Source organism: Excalfactoria chinensis, chromosome 2 (genome assembly GCF_039878825.1).
Source record: "Excalfactoria chinensis isolate bCotChi1 chromosome 2, bCotChi1.hap2, whole genome shotgun sequence".
NCBI classification, from domain to species: domain Eukaryota; kingdom Metazoa; phylum Chordata; class Aves; order Galliformes; family Phasianidae; genus Excalfactoria; species Excalfactoria chinensis.
In genome coordinates, this window is record NC_092826.1 from 113,110,961 (window position 1) to 113,129,152 (window position 18,192).

Genomic DNA, 18,192 nt, shown 5'->3' on the forward strand with positions numbered 1-18,192 from the left:
CGCTCTTAATAAGAGGTTGCATTTTCCACGCGCCGTGCAACTTCGGTCTGAGAAGGAAGACACGGGGAATGAGGTAACCTCGGGCACGCGATCCATTTAGGAGCTCGCCAGCGATTTTTCGGGCTGTGTTTTTTGCGGAGCAAGCCGGAGGGCCGGTGGCGGGTCCTGCTCGTAGCTTCCCTGCCGGAATTGGCTCCGTTTCCCTCCTCGCTCTGCTCTCGCTGTGCAGTGCTGCGTGGCGCCGGCAGCCTGAGCAGAGGGAGCTCCAGCCCCGCGCAGCAGCTCCGGCCGCCGCCAGCAGCTCGGAGCCCCCATCTGCAGGGCGGGTGGTGCTGGGGGGAGGCGAGGGGAAAATAAAATAAAGGCAACACCCGGGTCAATGCTCGCCTCTGCTCGCCGCCAGCACCGCGCTCAGGTCTGAAACCGCTTCGCTTTGCTGTATTGCGCTTGCCTGGGCTGGGGGGAGGGGACGAAGGGGAGGTTTAACTTTTACTTGACATTAGCGGGTTATTGTCAGCCTCCCCGGGCCGAGCCCCGCGGCCTCCCGCGCCCCCTCGCCCGGCCTCCGCTCCTCCGTTCAACTTTGTTCAAAGGGCCGCGGGGCTCCTCCGGGCCCGGGACACGGACGGCGCTGATAACCCCGTAACCGCCCGGGGCCGCGAGTTGGGGCTCCGCGGCGGAGAGCGGCTTCGTCCGCGTTCGTCGAGTAGGGGCGGCTGAAGGCCACCGCGCCAAGGACACACGCGCGCACACACACACATAGACTGGATACAAAAGTCGGGAGGATCGCGAGGAGAATCGCGGTGCGGCCGGAGCCATGCGTGCCACGGCCTCCTGAGGGGGAAGGCGGGCGGGGAGGAACGGAGCGAGAGAAAGCAGAGAGGAAAAGAGAGCGGGGAACGCCAAAGAAAGACGCGGGGTGGTGGAAAGTGTTCGCCTGCTTTTGTCTCGCAATACAGTGAACTGGAAGATGGAGATGGATGTTAAGGGAGTTTCTCCGTGCCCGGAGCCCATCCCCCCGGCGGCGGGGGCTGGCGGCTGCCCGCACCAGCGCCCGCACCACCGCGATGGGCAGCCCGCCGAGCCGGCCCCCGCCGCCGACAGCGGCCACCCGGAGCGGCGGCACAGCAGCGACAAAGAGGACAAAAAGGTACGTCCGCACCGCTCCGCTCCGCGCTCGCCCGTCCGCGCTCTCCGGGTCGGGCGGGCGGGGGCGACGGGCCCCACCGCTGCCGCCTCCGCCCGGCCCCGGCCGCGCCGCCTCGGGCGGCCCCGCGCCGCCCTTTGTGAGCGCGGCGGCGGCGGCGGCGGAGGGAGGCGGGGGGCCGGCGGCGGAGGTTGCATGAGGACAGCGGGGCGGGGAGGCGCGGGGCCGGGGCGGCGGGCATTGTTCCGGCCGGGAGCCGCCGCCGCTAAAGTTTGCCTCGCTCGCGGGGGGCAGCGCCGGAGGGTCCTCCCCGCGGGTCGGGCGGCGGCGGGGGCCGCTCACCTTGCGGGAAGGAGGGAGCCCGCCGGGCCGCCCTCCGGCCCTGCTGTGTCATTGCGAGCCTCGGGTGGCGGAGTTCGGCGGGAAATGGGTCAGCCCGCAGCGCTCGGTGCGGGGAACGTCTCCCGGCGAAGGAAAAGTCGGGAGGGCGGCACGGAGGGAGGTTGCCATTGAGATCGTGGCGGCGGTGCGCGCTTTTGTCTGCGGGCACCGGCTTCATTTCCGCTAGTTGTCCCCGGCGTGCGGGGCTGAGCGCGGGGCTGTCGGAGTCGCGGTGCGGGCGCTGCCGCGAGGAGCGGGGTGTGCTTGCCGCGATGGGAACGGCGGGGCGTGAGCGGCAGCCGAGCGGTTGGCTGATGGACACCGCGTGTAGGTGCCGAGCCCAGAGAGAAGGCGAGACGGAGAAACGTTGCCATCTGCCGCCTTCGAGCCGCGGGTCTTAAACTAGTTTTACTATAGTTTGGTTTTGTTGCGGATGGGTAGGAGGACGGGGACGCGGCGAAGGAATGCGGAACGGCAGTGCAATAAATGAATGCAACAACTCTGTCAGACCGCGTATTTGCGTGTGGGGAGTTGAAATCAGCGTGAGAAACGCAGAAGGGCTTTGGGAAACCCGGTGTCTGTCACCGAAGAGCCCTGCTTTGTGCCGTTTGCCTCGTACAGTTCCACCGTTTTCAGTTTGATCGAATCCATCCTATTGTTTTAATTACGAGGGAATATCAGAGCCTGATGGTCTGAACGGGGCCTGCACAGCTCGATAGGGAGGATCCAAGGGTTTCGTTTTTCCAGCGATACCCCGTGGTTTGTGTATGGTGGCAGATGAATGCAGAATTCCATCTCCCGTGAGTTATGAATATTTCATTCTGACGTGACTGCATGTTACTGTACGCAGCGGAGTGGATTGTGTGTGGCTGTTTCTAGGATCTCTCGCCTCGCGTTGCGTTACTTGATGGAATGTAGAATGCATTACTTCAAAATAATTGCAACGGAGAGCCACGGTTGCCGTTCACATGGGTTGGTTGTGCCGGCACAAGGAGCATTTCTGCCATCAGCAGAAAGCTGCGCTCCATAGTTACTTTCGGCTGTGCCACGGGGTCTGTGTGATGCTTTACCCGTTGTGGACATGAGGAAGGCAAAGGACGCGTGGCTGAAGGTGAATGAGTGCCGGGGAAGGCTGATTATCGATGGTATGACTAATTAGCCCATTGCAACGTTGTAATTAACAGCTTTCCGCTGCTTCGTTCTGTATTTGCCAGAATATTTTGGATGTAGAAACAGAAGGGCTACCATTTTTTTCCCCTGGCTGTAGCCATGCAAAGTACTGTGATAAATTCAATTTTTATTATTTTAAATTGGATATCAGCTTCTCCAGGCTTGCTGTTGCCAAAAGGCTTGCGATGACTTTAGCTTGTATGGTTTGGGAAGTACTGTGAGATTTCAAACCTCAATATACATGTCTTTTGTAGGTACTGTTGCGGGACAACCAGTGCTTCTTGTTAGTGCAAAAGTATTTTGGATATCTAGTGAAATAGTGGCACTAGAAACACGATGAAAAGGGGAAAACCCATTGAAGCGGTAGTAAAATCCAACCCTACTTTGGAAAAAAATCTGCAGGCACAAAACAAAACCCCCAGTTTGCTGGGAACGTCCTCTAAGAGCTTTCTAAATGGATTGGAACAACAGTACCGTTCTATTTTTGCCCCTTAAACAAATGTGTTGAGCACGCTGATACGTTTTAGGAGTGTGAGCACTCTATGTGGAAACTGTAAAGAACAAGAGAACTTGATTTTTCTGGCATGTATCCTTCCAAATTCCTAACTACTAAGATCTCACAGAATCTCGTGATTCTACTGGCAGGATGTGCTTTTTAGGATCGTTCTTGAATTACGAAGAGCCTCGTGTTTTATCATTCGGCTTCATTGTCAGCGGAGGTGAAAAGAGTTTGCTTCCACCTAAGTGGAAGTGGGTCAGTTTATACTCTAATAAAGCTACTTTTTGTCACTCACTACCTCCAAAAAGAACATTGCAGGATTAACTAAGCATATTCTTAGTTCTGTGGAATTTCAATAGAAGATAATGCTGTACCATCATTTCTATTGATACTTGGGGTTTTTTTGTGGTTTTTTTTTTTGTCTTTTCTCTTTTTTTCCTCTGTCATGTGTTTGTTTTTCACTTGTCTTTGAACATCAATAAAATTCTGAAACATATACGTTACTTGAAATATATTCCACTATCTTCAGCTCGGATGCTGCCATGCTTAAGAGTGTGCTTCAGTGCTTTGTTGGGGGAAGTCCGAGGTTACCTCCCACCCAGCTTTCTGTGTTGAAGCCACCTCTGAGCAATGTCTGAGTAGAGATATGGTGAAAGTTGGCTTTTATACTATATTGAGTATACAGTACTTAGCGCTTTAAAGCACATTTAGATGGGAAAAATTAAGCAGAAACTATAGAAGGCAAGATTTAGAAGGCAATACGAGTATCAATTTTTATTTTTTTCTATTAAACCAAAACACATGGGAGAATGTTTTTCAACGCTGCTACGATGCTTTCTGTTATTTGAATCAGAAGGACATAGGTGTAACCCCACACAGAGCGTCACGCCGACTTCTTCCTCAGTGACACAGCAGGAGAGCAGTTCTGTCTTAGAAGGGGTGTGTGTAGGGAGTGCTGCAGGAGTTGTCTGCAGGAATAACGAGCTGCTGGGTTCAGGTAATGTGCTACAGCTGGCACTGGGATGAGAGTTTTCCCAGGGCTGGTACTTTGCCTTGGGACTTTCAACAGCCAGTGTTGCAGTGTTTTCATCTTCCCAAGTCCTCCAGAAGTTCTGCCTAGGTATGGATTTGCTCATGCAGCTTTGCACACCCCGATTTAAGCATTTTATTTTGTTTTCCACTGAAAAACAAAAACCAAAAACCCACAAAACTCAGGATACCTGAGGTTTGCACAGAACATTTAGCACAAATGATTTAAAAGCTCTCCCAGAGCTTTCACGTTATGCCTACATTCCAGATGTACAGACCCATGTGAAATATCTCCAAGGTGAAGAACCTTCTGTGTATTTACATGGAAACGAGCGCGCCAAGGTTACTGCAGAAACAAGCCTATCTGGGCTTGGTACATTGTTTTCTAGTTCATAAACGATTTGCCAGTGTTTGATATAAGGGTTCTGAAGTGTTTTGTGGGCTTGTTTGTGCAGCACTTCCCAGAATGCTCTTCCGTGACATCGCTGTGAGTGGTACCCAGGTGTGAGCTTCTGGAGGGGAAGAGCTGAGTGCTTTGGGGAAAAGCATTTGGTATTGACTTGGGAATTCTACTCTGCTGCACATGTGTTCTGCCACAGAGCTGATTGTCAGCATCTGAAAGCCTTCTGCTAGTGAATTTGCAGGGTTGCTGCCATCACTGATGAAGTGGTTATCTTTCACAAACAGGAGGCCAGGAAGAGTGAAAGGATCTTTGGAGTGAAATCTTTTTTAATAACATCTCTTAACGTATGTAATTTGGTTTGAAAAGCAATACGTAGCTAAGTGTTTTCCTAAGAAGGCCTAAGAAATATGATTCCTGCTTGGAGCTGGTGGTAGGAAGTTTAGTGCTGTGGGGAGGTCGTTCCAGTTACAGGTCAGACTTGCTTCTGTCACTGCAGGCAGGCAGTTCCACTGCTGGGAGCAGTTCTCAACTGCTGTTTTCCTGGAGATCTAGATGTTCTTTCAGATAACCTGGGACCCACCCACTGAACAACCTGGAATTAAAAACCAAAAGCTGATGCTGAAGTCAGTACTGGATAAGGGGGACCAGCATGGGGTAGGTAGGACAAAGGAAGTGGAGACAATACTACCAGTTGCTGATATCAGTAGCTTCTCTTGATAACTCTTTAAATTGAAATGTCTTGTACTAGTGGGAGTGTGCAAGCACTGAAGACCTTTTGCCAGGTGCATCACAGGTTATGGTCCTGCCAAGATGGAAAGCAGATGTGAAGAGCCAAGGTCAGGCCACCAGCATCACAGACAAACTCTAATGACTTGGAGATGGGAGAAAACTTTACTTGTGGCTGCTGATATTCTGAGAGTTGGATGTCAGACAGAAATTCCAGTTTTTAAAGTGTGGGCAGTGCTGGGGAACTTTTTGTCTAACTCACTGCTAAAGAAGCACCCAACAACATCAATTCTGACTGCTTCATGTCCACTTTTAAGTGTCTTCTTCATTCTTAAGCTGGCGGGATCTATGATATTCATATTGATTTGTATTGTGTAGTTCAATGTCTTCCTGATAAAATGGTCTGAAGAAAAGCTTATTCAGTGCCAGCATCACCACCTTCCAGTGTTTCCAGTGCCTGGTGGCTGCCTGGGTGGTGGATCTGTCCCAAGGCCACAGACTATCCTGAGTACCTCGTATTTGGGGCTGTATTGCACAGAGTCCCACGTCATGGTTGTAGGGCAGACTCTAATGTGTGGCAGTGTGGGGAAGGTCCTGGCTGCATTTGCCTGGAATGGTACCCAGGGCCGCAGCGCCTGACACTTGCCTCTGAAAGGGAGTCTGATCCTTTGTTCTGCTGCTGCAGGCAGCAGAGCTCTTAGCTGTACCATCAGCAGGTTTCGGTGAGCAGGGCCCAGGGGCCATCTGCTCTGAGGAAAGTTTAAAAATTTTTGGATTAAAAAAATCAAAAGAGGCAATTTGCTATGAGCTGAGAGCCTTGCTTTGCACGCAGGTCTACTTCTGCATTTCCATGTATTTGATGTACTCTGCCTCTAACACTTCTCTTGCCTTCTAGTGAGAGAATCCTCAGATGAACCTAGGCTTCTACCTTTATTGCAGAAATAAGCAGATGAGAGGAGGTGAGAAGAATAGAAAGAGAGAGAAAACCACAACTGTTAACATCTCAACTGAAGGCAAGACTAATAAATTGCTAATTTGATTAGACATCATTGAGTCTAGAAGGAGAAGAGATATTGGGAATTAGGCCTCATAGTTTTTGTAGCTCCAAAGTTAATTTTTATCTTGAATTCTCAGAATGACCTTAACTGCTATAGGACCTACTATTACCTCAGGTAAAATAAATAATGCATTTAAATATATATTCATTTTGAGATGACATATTGGAAAGTTGGAATCTGGAGAATGAAGTCCAGCACAGGTTTACATCAGAGCATAAAGATGGAGACGAAGGAGCCGCCTTCTGTGCTTTGCCAGCGTCCGCATTAAAACAACATAGTTGCATGCGAACGATTCTAGAAAGTCTTCAATGGCACTGAGACTTCTGAAAGTATAATACACTATTTGAAGTAGTTCCCCTCTTAAATAAATTGCATGAGAAATGTTTTGGCAAAGAGCAAACAGCTATTTAAATTTCTCAACCAACTGATCAATAAGTGGATGAAGCTTGAAAAGCTGATCACGCTCTGAAAGGGTCCTGGGCTAAATGTGGAATTGTTCATTCTAGTGCTGAGATTTTATGAAAAGTAAATGCTACTTATAGTTACTACAAAATGAAGTGCATATGTAGTGGATTGTGTAACAAATCCAGGGACGTAAACAATGAACTTCATGGGTGGGAGCTAAACAACACTCTTGAGTCATCAGAAACGGAGCCACAAATGTTGTTTGCTGAGGACAGGCTCTCTGGCTAAAGGCAAATTTCATCTTGGCTGCAGGAGGGCTGTGAGGATTCCTGCTTGGGAAGATGCAGCATTGAAAAGGGCATTGTTATCTGCTCTTGAGCTGCAGGGACACTGCTTTGACTCAGATGTAGTGGTATGTGCCTGTGACTGGAAAGCAGCCCTATTCAGGACTGCACACGAGAGCCCGTACAGGCCAGCAAACGGCATATCCTTCTCACTTATGTAGAGCGTGTTCTCTAAAGGCCAGTGTTCACAGCAACTCCTGTCCAAGAGTTGAGTGCCAGCCTGTAACAAATCTGGGCCTTCAAACAATGGATAATCAATGAGGCTGGAAAAGAACAATACCCTTGTTGGTGCATGCTATTCCCAGGGTTTTGCTTGATGCTGTCAGTGTTTTTAGGCCACCTCCATCTGTGCTAAGGCTCGCTGTGTCATGCTGCAGTAATTCTCACTGTTCTGACATTAAGTTTACCTGTCTGCAAAGTGAGGTGCTGCTACAGATGTGTGGACTGGTTCAGTTTTATTTGGTTCTGTATCTGGTTGTTCTCTGCCTGGCTGTAGCCATGCCACTCGCATCATGACTGGGATTATTTCCCAGCAGCTTGTGCTAGGTGGCTCTCTGTACTGATTAGCTGCCAGTAGTAATTACCCAGTAAGAGCATAACATTTGCACAGTCTCAGAAGAATTATTAGGTTCTAACAACCCACTTCTCAGAAAATACCCAAATAGTAAAGAGAATGGGACTGCAACTGTAGGCAGGAAGAAATAACATCAACAATACTAGTAATATTTCCGTGAAGGCTTTGCTCAGATTGAGCACTAAAGTGATGTTTAAACATGTGAAAGAAAAAAGGGCAGACTGGAAATATATTACAAATATTAAGTATCCTATAATTGTTCCTTTCTTTCCTTCTTCACTCCTCATCCTTTCTCTGTGGCTCTGGAATTCTCTTCCGTCCGTTCTGTTTCATTTACCCAGCTATAAGAGGAACATGAATTGTTCCAGAAACTATAGGAACTGATGCATCTTAACTAGGATAAAACAAGACTCAATTTGGCTTACAGTGTAGATGAGGAGTGTCATGTATAAAATTTGTTAGACAGCCACGATTTACTAGAAAAAAAGAGTAATTCTTCCATGCCTAATGGCTTCTGCCATGTGTTTAAATACAGCTGTTATTTTCATTATGCATTCGATTAAGGGAAGACCAATCTTGTTACAGAAGCAGAGTGGAAATGGTTTCCTTAACAGAAAAGCAAGTATTGGGTTAATAAAAACGACATACTCAAGCCCCCAAAGTTTTTTGTATTCCTGTTCTCTGGTTTCAGGGGTTGTTCTTTTGAACACCTTGACCTATAGTTCCAGAATTTATTCTTTCCCCAAAAATATTCTGCTCAAGTTGGTCGAAGTGATGTTATCAACTGCAAATACAGCTGGGAGATAAAGTGTGTATTTCCAAATGTAGCTTTAAACCTCCCGTGAAGTGCTGTTATCACTGACTGGCAAGGGAAAATAAAATGGTTTGGCACCTGTGCCTGTTCCTTTAACCCAGATTCTATGTTAATTGATTCCAACAAGTGCCTCAAGCACCACTGACACCTCTTCTTCAATACTGACTAATGACTGTGATCTTACTGAGGTTATTACTAACTATGCCTCCTATTGCCAGGAGCCCATTGGGAGAATCCTCTTTTTGGATCTGAACTGATATACTCCAGTAAAGTCTTTGTGGAAGGAGATTTAAAGGGGCAATAGCTACAGCTACAATTGCCATAGCTATTGTATTTAGTAGTGGTATGAAATTAGCCGTGATATAATAGATATGCATTGTGCTTTGCTGAGAATTTGAAAAGCGTGTTAATGCCTTGAGGTATTTGCTGTGTGAATCAGACATAATGCAGGAAGGATTCCTGCAAGTCCTCACAGATAGGCAAGAGAGCATGTTGTGTGGGGATAGGATGCAAGGAACTTCTACTCTTCAGGCAAATTAAGAGTGAAATGGAGTGACATGGAGAGCAGAAAGGAAGTCCTTGCTGGAAAGCTAATTAAAAACAGCAACTTCTTAGTAGGACTGGGAGGAAGGAGTTTGTAAGGTTTATATTCCAAGACGAAAGAACTTTATGAAGTGTGTATTGGGTCCATGTGGAGTTCAGGAAGCACAGAACAGAATCTCGTGGAGTGCACAACATGCATATCTAGGCTTCCCAGACATTACACAGTGCCCTGGTTAGCCTTGTTAACTTTGTTGAGTGTTCTTTGAGGACACGCAGACTTACAAAGTACGTGAAAGCCACTTTAATAATTAATCGACTCCCTCCCTCCCACCTATTCCTTTCTATCTAATAAAAGACAATAGTGAGTCCTTTCTAAAGCCAACAGATGCAATCATATTTAGGTTAGTTGAGTTTGAGATCTGAGAAGCTAGAAAGGATATCCCCAAAGATCTTACAACTGAAACAACTTTTTTTTTTTTCCCTTCTGGGTCTTATTTCTCCCGTGGCTCTCGTATGATTTGCTCTTAGACTAAACTTTCCCTTATCTGGTAACTGATTTCTGGAAGATCAGTTCAGTTTCAAGGAACAAGAAGCATGTGTGCATGTCTGCTTGAACTGATTTATAACTGGAAGCGTGTTTCAGCTTTACTGCATCAGGGAGACATGCTGAGATTTCCAAGTGATAAACTGACTTCTGCCTTAAGCAGAGCTGCCACCACCCTCACCATCATTGACATTCACGCATGTGCAGTGTGATGCAGGAAATCACACACCATTATTAGATAGCTGTTAGGGTGGATGCAGGGAAATGGTGAGCTTGCTGGCGTGACCTCAAAGACGGGCATCCAGAGATGTTCTGTAGTCACTTAAGGGTGTGCAGTTAAAGTCTACCTGTTGTGCGCTTGGGGAAATTTTCATTTAACCAGAGAACACTTGAGTTTGGAATGAGCCCTGAATGTTTTTCCAGAGGGAGAAGGAAGGAAACCAGAAAGCTTAATGTGAAGGAAAACTGTACTGACCAAGGCCATCAAGTTGATAACAAAGGTTCTGACTTTGATCCTAGACGTGACCTTACTGCCTTCCGCAATCAGAAGGTGATCAACATGATGGACATCCACTGTCACCTGCTACTGTGGTTTTATACAAAGCAGAGCCCCCTTAGATCTCTGAATGGGGACTGGAACATGCTACTTTCAGAACATGCCAAGGGGACGCACTCCCTGCAGAAGATAGATAAATGATGAATCAATTCTAAGAGAAGCCATGTGGAGGTAGAACGTCAGAGCCAATCAAGGTCAATATGGCTCAGGGAGCCTTTACAAGAAGGGTTGTACCACAGGACTGTCATGAGATAATCAGCCAGGTCTACATTTGAACTGGAATCAACAGTGCTGGGAAATGCTTTGTGCAGGAACGAGACTCTAACTTTTCTGTCAGGTTCAGTCTGTGCTGTGTGTGTGCTGCCTCTTTGTAAGAACCACCAACTACTTTCTTTAGGCAGTGTTTTATAGCTGCTTCCTTTTGTGTTATTGCATGCAGAATAGTGATTAAGATCTTCCTTGTATTTAGCCAGCAATACAGTTGTATTTATAACTATTGCTTTAGAGTTAGCCCTACAGCCTCGTGACAGGCTGTGTACCCCACAGACTATGGCTCTTTTCTTGGAACTTCAAGGCTACCTGCAATGCCTGTATTGTCTACACTTACAATTAAAGTGCCTGAAAAGATGGCATTCAGTAATACTAGTCTGAGTTTTTCAGGTGTTTGTGCATGTTATAGAATGGCTTGGGTAGGAAGGGACCTTAAAGATCCCTTATGTCCAACCCTCCCTTGTCACGGGAAGAGATGCCTTTGTAGTGCTGAGATCAGGGTATCAGGCTCCTTATAGGCATTACCTCTGATGGTAGTATGAGGCCTTCTTATTTATATGTTCCTATCTGATAGTAATAACTGGAGGAGACCAGAGTCATGACAAGTAGATAACCACAGATAGTTTACTTTGGCTGGGTTAAACTTGTTTGGGGTAGAAGCTGCAGAGGAGGGAGTAGGGGAGGTGCAGATTGTTAAAAATGATCTGGAGGAACGTGGATTAGTAGGATCAGGTGAATGTAGTCACGTCCCTTGGCAGAGGTGTAGCAGTATAAAGGATTCTCGAATTTACACACCTAACAGAAGGGCGTGCTATAGCATGAATGGGAAATTGAAACTCACTTCTGTGTGTTAAGCTCCTCAAGGTAGGAAGAGAACTGTTTAGCCTAGTTTAATTTTGTGAATGCTTTTCACATCTGGAGAAGGAAGGAAGGAATGCAGACAGGTTGCAATTTAAAGTAAATTTATGCATGACAAGTCTGTTAAAATAACAGATTTATTGAGCATGCATAGTCCAAATCTTGCTCTTTTCCAAACAAAATACAGGAACCCTCCTGATGAGATTTTGTTTGGTATCAGGAATTACTTTTCCATGGAGGGGGAGATACTGTAGATCTTCAGTCCTTTGTGACATTGCTCTGCATTGCATGCAAAAATTTCAGATACGCTTGGACTCCAAAAACTGTTGTGAATTGCCTGACAATTGTATAAAACGAATGCAACCATAAATAAAAATTACTCTTGCAGTCTCACAGTCGTGCACGCTTGCAGAATCAGACCTTGCTCTTTCTTTCTGCGTATCACATTGCTGCTACAATGAGACTCGTAGACTCGTGTATATCTGTGGTACAAGGTGTAATATTTTAATGGTGTACAATTGTATTTCCTACTTTATCTAGTCTTGGAGCTCACTAAAGAAAGTGTGCTGTGAAAGTGAGATCCTAAAAGGCTGTATCTAACCTAGACCAGCTGTTAGTGATTGATAGTTCACATAAAGTGCCAGCGTAATAGCTGGACAAGGGTTTGAAGCACCTTAAAACTAAAACATATTTTAAAATGATAGCCATCAGCAAAATTGCACTGTTTTAGGACGATACATTTAAAGAGCTATTTCATTACAGTGAAATATCTCAGGTTCCAAGTAGTCTCTTTTTTTGCCATGTGAAAGGTTGCATGACAGTGTCAAAAGTTGCACTGTGGTGTTAACCTGCAAATAGATGTATGAGAGCAGGTTGCTTTGTCATCTCACTTGTGTATCAGATGGACGAATGACACACTGTCGGAGATCCAGGTTGTGTTTTCATCAGCTGCCGATGGTGACGCTTAAGAAAGGGCCAAATTCTCATACCTAGAAATGTATTTGTCAACGAAATATGAACATGCAAGACAACAGTTCAGTCACATTTTGCTTTCATTTTTATTTTTTTGTCTTTTGTGCTAGGGCATAACTTCCAACTGCCAGCTCTTTCAGCTGAGTGTCAGCCTTTTGATAATTGCTGCAGCGTGTCCAACCCCTTTAAAATTACTGTATGTCAGTTGTTTACCATATCAACTGAAAGCACGTGTGTTGGGTTGCTCACCTTTGCCCTACCTGTGTTGCTCCTGGTGGCAGCTGGGTGATGATTTCAGCTGTCAGGTCAACCACTTGCAGGAATGCCTCAGGTATTCACTGTGGCTCTGCTGAGCCGAGGAGGGTCCACTAATGCCACAACCCGGCCATGGCGATGGTTGAGCTTGGTAGGTGGGCATCTGAACCTAATCCCTTCCTTCCTTACCTGGATATTTAGGCAACCAGAAAGTAATTACATGGGGGTTGTAGAATCTCTGAAAATTTGCTTCTGGCTACAGAAGCAAGAAGGTCTGTCTGTCTCAGTACCTGCTCAAACGTTTGACTAGCTCTATAGGATGTTAGCACCTTGAAATTATTTTGAAGTGTTGTAATCACCCTGTTTCCCACCCCCTCCCCCCCCCCCCCATCCTTTTTCTGGCAAGCAGATGAATGGAAAAGGGCTTGTTCATGGCAAACATTGTGCTAACGATAATGTGCCAGCGTGTGTCTGGTTTTGGACTGCGTCCGGTGACTGGTTACTGACTGCAAACCAGGGCTTTTTGCTGGCATTTTTCTGTGTCTGACATCCAATTTGGACCCGTACTGCAGAGGGAAACAGTAGTAAGCTAGTAACAGAGTGCCAGATAGTAAGAGGATGACAAGTCTTTTCCAGTCTTGTGTGAATGTTACTGAATGAGCAGTCAGTGCGCTAGGGGCCAGTGAGCCAGCAAATATGTTCAGCTTTCCCACAAAATAGTCTTCAGAATAGTAGGAGGTGTGATTACGGAGGGGGGGCACTGGCAAACTCCAGCGAGTGGAACCAGGCAGGGGAGGCGAGCTGTGGGCTGAGGCTGAGCTGTGCTGTGCCACCGCAGCTCTGCGCCTGACTGCAGCTTCCACTGAGGGCAGGAGGCTGCCAGCACGTTTTCCATAGGGAAAAAGGAATGAGGGGCAGAGGGAAGTGCCAGGAGGGCACAGCCTGTGGGGTGGATGCAGGGCAGTGTGGACAAGAGCATCGTAGGCAGGATGGCAGCAATAGTGGAGCAGCAGCAGGTTGCATGCATCTTAGCTGCTTGCACCCGGTGAGAGTGGGGCCTCTGAGTGTAATGGTCTGACATTCGCCCCTCTTATATTAGCTGTATTATTTACCAATTTCAAAAATGATTCAGTAGGGGATAACTAGTGCTCTGAGATCATGATGGGTCTCATCAGCTTTCCGGAGAGCTCAGCAATTATGGTGTGAATAGAGGTGAGTGTGATGGACAGGCTGGGCGGCTGTTCTCTCTAACCTGAGCATTAGTCCTCTTGTGTTTGCGCACACCTCTTCTCTGTGAGGAGCCTCGATGACAGTGAGAGTCCTATTGGCAGAAACAGTTTAACAGGCAAAATGGAGCGGGATAGATGTTCTTCTGGTTGTGTGTGTTTTCTTTAATTGAAAAAAAAAAATTAAATTAGACCAAACACACAGTAAAAGTCTGATTTGCATGGAAATGTGTATGCGTTCATAGCAGTTCTTAATGTTAAAGTAGGAAATTACTTTCTTTCAACTCAGTGCCCTGTACATGTGATTTCCAGAATTGTTTGGTTCTTTGTGACTTCCAGTAAGTTTCTATTGCAAAATGGTACCTCTGAATTCCTTGTGAAACACTCAGGCATTTTGTAACCTAATAGGTAAAGATGTTGCCTTTTATAGGGAAACACTTTTTATTCAAATCCATTGGCAGCTTTTCGATACATTCCTCTTTTTTTTTTTTCCTCTGTCAAATGCATTATTATGGGTTTAACAATAAATGCTATCATTAAGAAATGCCGTGCATTTAATAGCTGTAATTTAAAAGTTTTATTCCATGAGCAGAAGTGTGTGTGTGTGTGTGTTTGTGTCTATGTAAAAGCCACTTTCTGTTGGGTTTTTAAATGCAGCTAAATCTTGGAATGAATTATAGCAAATGTCCTTTGTTTAAACTTAACAATGCTTGCATTTGATATTTTCAGAATTAATTTTGTAGCAAATTTCATTACATCGCTGTTGTGTTCTGGGCACAATAGGGCAGCTCACTTGCAGCTAAATTAATATCTGTGCTTTAATAGCAGTTTGACTTGCCTAGGCAATAAACTGTCTCCCGTAACTGGTGGTTCTATCAAGATAAAACCTGCTAAGCTAATTCGGTAAGAAATCCCTGTGTCTGTGATGGGAAGAATTAACCCTGAAGAATTTACTCTCTGCAAAGCATGACATCTTTATGAATCTTACCGTAATGGTGGTAACTAACTCTGAGGGCTTTGCTAAAGTAGATCCTTTCCCAAAGCACTGTCTGAACTCTTCTTGGAAGTCCTTTAGAATTAGAAACTGACTATGGCCTTACTACACTATAGCTTGTTTTGTTCTAACAAAAAGGCATGGTTTTAAAATGACTTAAGGAATTTGATTAAAAACCTTGTGTGGATACACTTAATTCAGTTAAACCTAACTAATACAAATTTAATATGCACAAGTAATTTATAGGTATCAGCTGAGCTAACAGAGTAAGTTTTTAACTGTTTACCTAAATCGGTTTTTAAACAGACGTGGGGAAACTTTCATATAGTGAAAGATTGAGAAGATTGGGACTGTTTACTTTGGAAAGGAGATTAATCAGATGAATGAGAAGTGAAAAGGTAAAAGGTTACAGGCAATGAAGGCACAGGCTCTGTGGAGTAGAAATTCTACCATCAGGGGAGAACAAGGAGCATGCAGTGAAGCTGAAAAGTGACAAATTCAGAAGTAGGTAAAAAGAAGTGCTCTGCCATGCAGTGAGCTAGTTGCTTGAGAACTCACTGTCAGTAGATATCTATCTCTAAGACCAAGAGCTTAACAGGGCTCTGGGGGAATAGAATCATATGCAGGGTAGGTTTAGTCTTGACTAAAGGGGGAGGTTTGAGTGAAGAAAAAGGGAAGAGCTCTGCGGTTTGGTAGTACAAGAGCTGAATGAAAGCTCTGCACTGATGAAAAGAGGCACATCTTTACATTGATAACAAGTGTGTCCAACTACAATGGTATGAATTACAAAACAAACAAACAAAAAAATGTTTTGAAGGATACATGTACATTTGGTTCAAGGTTGTCTACTGTTAGTGAGGAAACTTCCTGTTTCTTTCTTCCCTATGTGCAGTTTCTTGTGTAATCTTTTGGTTTCAGGATTCTAACTGGATAGATCTTCTGTAGGAAATTCTAGTTCCTGTACAAATCATTGCAGTTGCACACATTTCTTTCCAGAAGGTCATCATACCTGGTTATGCCTTAAAAGCTATGGCAAATGCTCTTGAAATCTCACTAGGAGTTTGAATTGCTGCATTTCACTGCTTTGAAGAAGCAAATGTCACCTTAGCAGACAAATTTGTGACAACTTCTCCCACACTCTTTTTTGTCTGGTTACCAGCGTATGAAATAGGGAAGGCTTTGGAAAATGGTGTTTCCTAATGCTTTGTCCTTTGGAAAGAAAGACCGTTGAGATGATTTGTTCATATTCACAGCTGCAAAAAAAATGAACTTGTAATTAGTCGTAGGGAAGCAGCACAGAGAGAGGAGGAAAACAAAGATGACCTATTCTCATCCTGCTGCTCCCTAGTGACTTCAGTCTCTTGGACATACAAAGGTACCTCTTGGACACAGAGCTTAAAGGGGCTATATTTCACTGATCAAGGCAGGGGAGCCTGTAATCAGGTTCCTGAGGTGGAGTGCTGTTACCAGCACTTAGAAACATAGAATAATTTAGGTTAGAACAGACCCCTTATGTTGAGTCCACCAGGTCTACTACTAAACCATTGAATCGAGGAGTAGAATCATAGAATTGTTTAGTATGAGAAAAGATCCTTAAGATCATCAAGATCACTTCTGCCTTATCTCAGTTCAGCTTGGAGAGCTGTGTGCTAGAGGGAAGAGAGCTCTGGAAAGTGACTTATTTTTCTTATGAGTTTTTACCTTTTGTTGCTTAATGCTCTGAAGCATCCCTAAAGTTGTCTGTGCTGCCTCTTGGCTCTCGGTAGTTGGCAACTAGTGCTTTGTTGTCAGTGGAAGAAGCCTTCTTATGTAGGTCACTGGGTTGTTCTGGGATCCAGCTGCAACCTGAGTCATCATGTTGCTGCCACACACTGCAGCCCAAGAATGTGTCCAATATACTTTTTTTTTTTTTGGTATTGCGTACACAGCTAACCCTGTCAAGTTGTTTGATTCACACACCAGTTCCTTCGCTGTTTGCTGTTTGTGATGGAATGAGGTCACAAGTTAAGTCTAAGGCCATTTAATCATTCACTTTGTCCATGATCTACCCTCATGTCCTGCCGTCCTCAGTTGTGCCTACAGTATCAATTGACTAATTGTGCTATAGTGGAAGGACATGGCATGCAAATATGCCATTGCTCATTACTGTGGTCTGGTTTGCACGCCAAGCTGTCTGACTGTAGCTCCTGCAAGCTACATACTCCACAGGGGTACAGTCTGCTGACAATCACACTATCAGATTTAGAGACTGAAAACGACTTTCTGTTTATAAAGGATGAATTGCTCTGTGTTCTTGTTTTTACTATTCTATTGTTCTTGACTAGTATAAGTGAGAAGCAGGAATAAGATGAGAGTCAAGCTTTCCCTTTTGCCTACTTCTTTTGTCTTCCCTTGACATTTGTGCTAGTCCCTCCTGTGGATCTGGAGAACACAGCTTCTTTGCAGGCAGCAAACTAGTGGTGGAGTGATGGGTAGATGCAGGAAGGAGAGTTTGGTTGGATTGATTTTCCAGAGTATTTCGTTTGAAACATTTCAGATTTGATCTGATTTCAATAAGCTTCAGTAAATACTGATTGTGGGCCTGTCAGTGGGCTGAAGGGTAGCCTGTGTGCACTTCCACCGCTAGTGGTGTGGGGCCAAGACATTGAAAACTGTGAAAGTCCCAGCAGTAAATGATGTTCATCATTTACCTTAGGTCCTCAGCAAACCTTACCTTAGGTTCTTTGCTAGCAACCTATGCATTTAAAAAGCTGAGATAGCTCTGGAGAGGCCACGCTGATGGAAGCTCTCATTTCACAGCTGGCAGCAGTGTGCCCGCGGGACAGAGTGTGTGGTCCCTTGGAAGCCCTGACCCTGCAAGGCCTGGTGTCTGGGATGTGCCGGCACACTTGGTAGTTTCATGGATGCTTCTTTTTGCTCAGCCCCTATGAGAAGGCACCTCCCTCCCAAAATGGCAGCCTACAGGCTGTCCCAGTGATACACTGGCGGTAGGTCTTAAAATTTGATTCAGTTTGTTAAAATATTACTTCAATCTAAAGGAAATAAGCAAATAGAACTGAGTTCCTGGTGGACGTGAACTGCTGTCTTCTGGCTGGTTCCAAAGGGATGCCCGCACTGGAAATGACGACTTCTGATGAAGAGATACAGCAGTGCATATCTCTTCCCTGCTGGCACTCTCTGTATCTTGTGTTTATGGCTCTTCCCGGTGGAAGTACAGCTCTCTAGAGGATTCCTGGCTAATAGCACCGTCTAATGGAAGGGCTTGTGTGCTGGATGGTGCTGGGAACAGAAGCATGAGCCTTACAGTTTGCATTAAAAAGTCAGGCTCTGTAACTAAAAGCTGTAATGATTCATTTCCTTCGTGGATGGACTATAGAGAGGCATGAATAACAGTGAGTGGTGCTAGGATGCTGATAATACCAAT

The 18,192-nt window shown here is 45.5% G+C and overlaps 1 protein-coding gene across 1 annotated transcript in view; it reads left to right on the forward strand.

The window, feature by feature from the left end:
* Positions 1-289: 289 nt before the first annotated feature.
* The window catches only part of RBMS3 (RNA binding motif single stranded interacting protein 3), a 678,871-nt gene continuing 660,968 nt past the window's right edge, over positions 290-18,192 (forward strand). The window contains exons 1-2 of the mRNA XM_072330500.1: positions 290-415; positions 960-1,150. Coding sequence (XP_072186601.1) covers positions 971-1,150 — 180 coding nt within the window. The 5' untranslated portion in view covers positions 290-415; positions 960-970. The remainder of the gene's footprint in view (positions 416-959; positions 1,151-18,192) is intronic.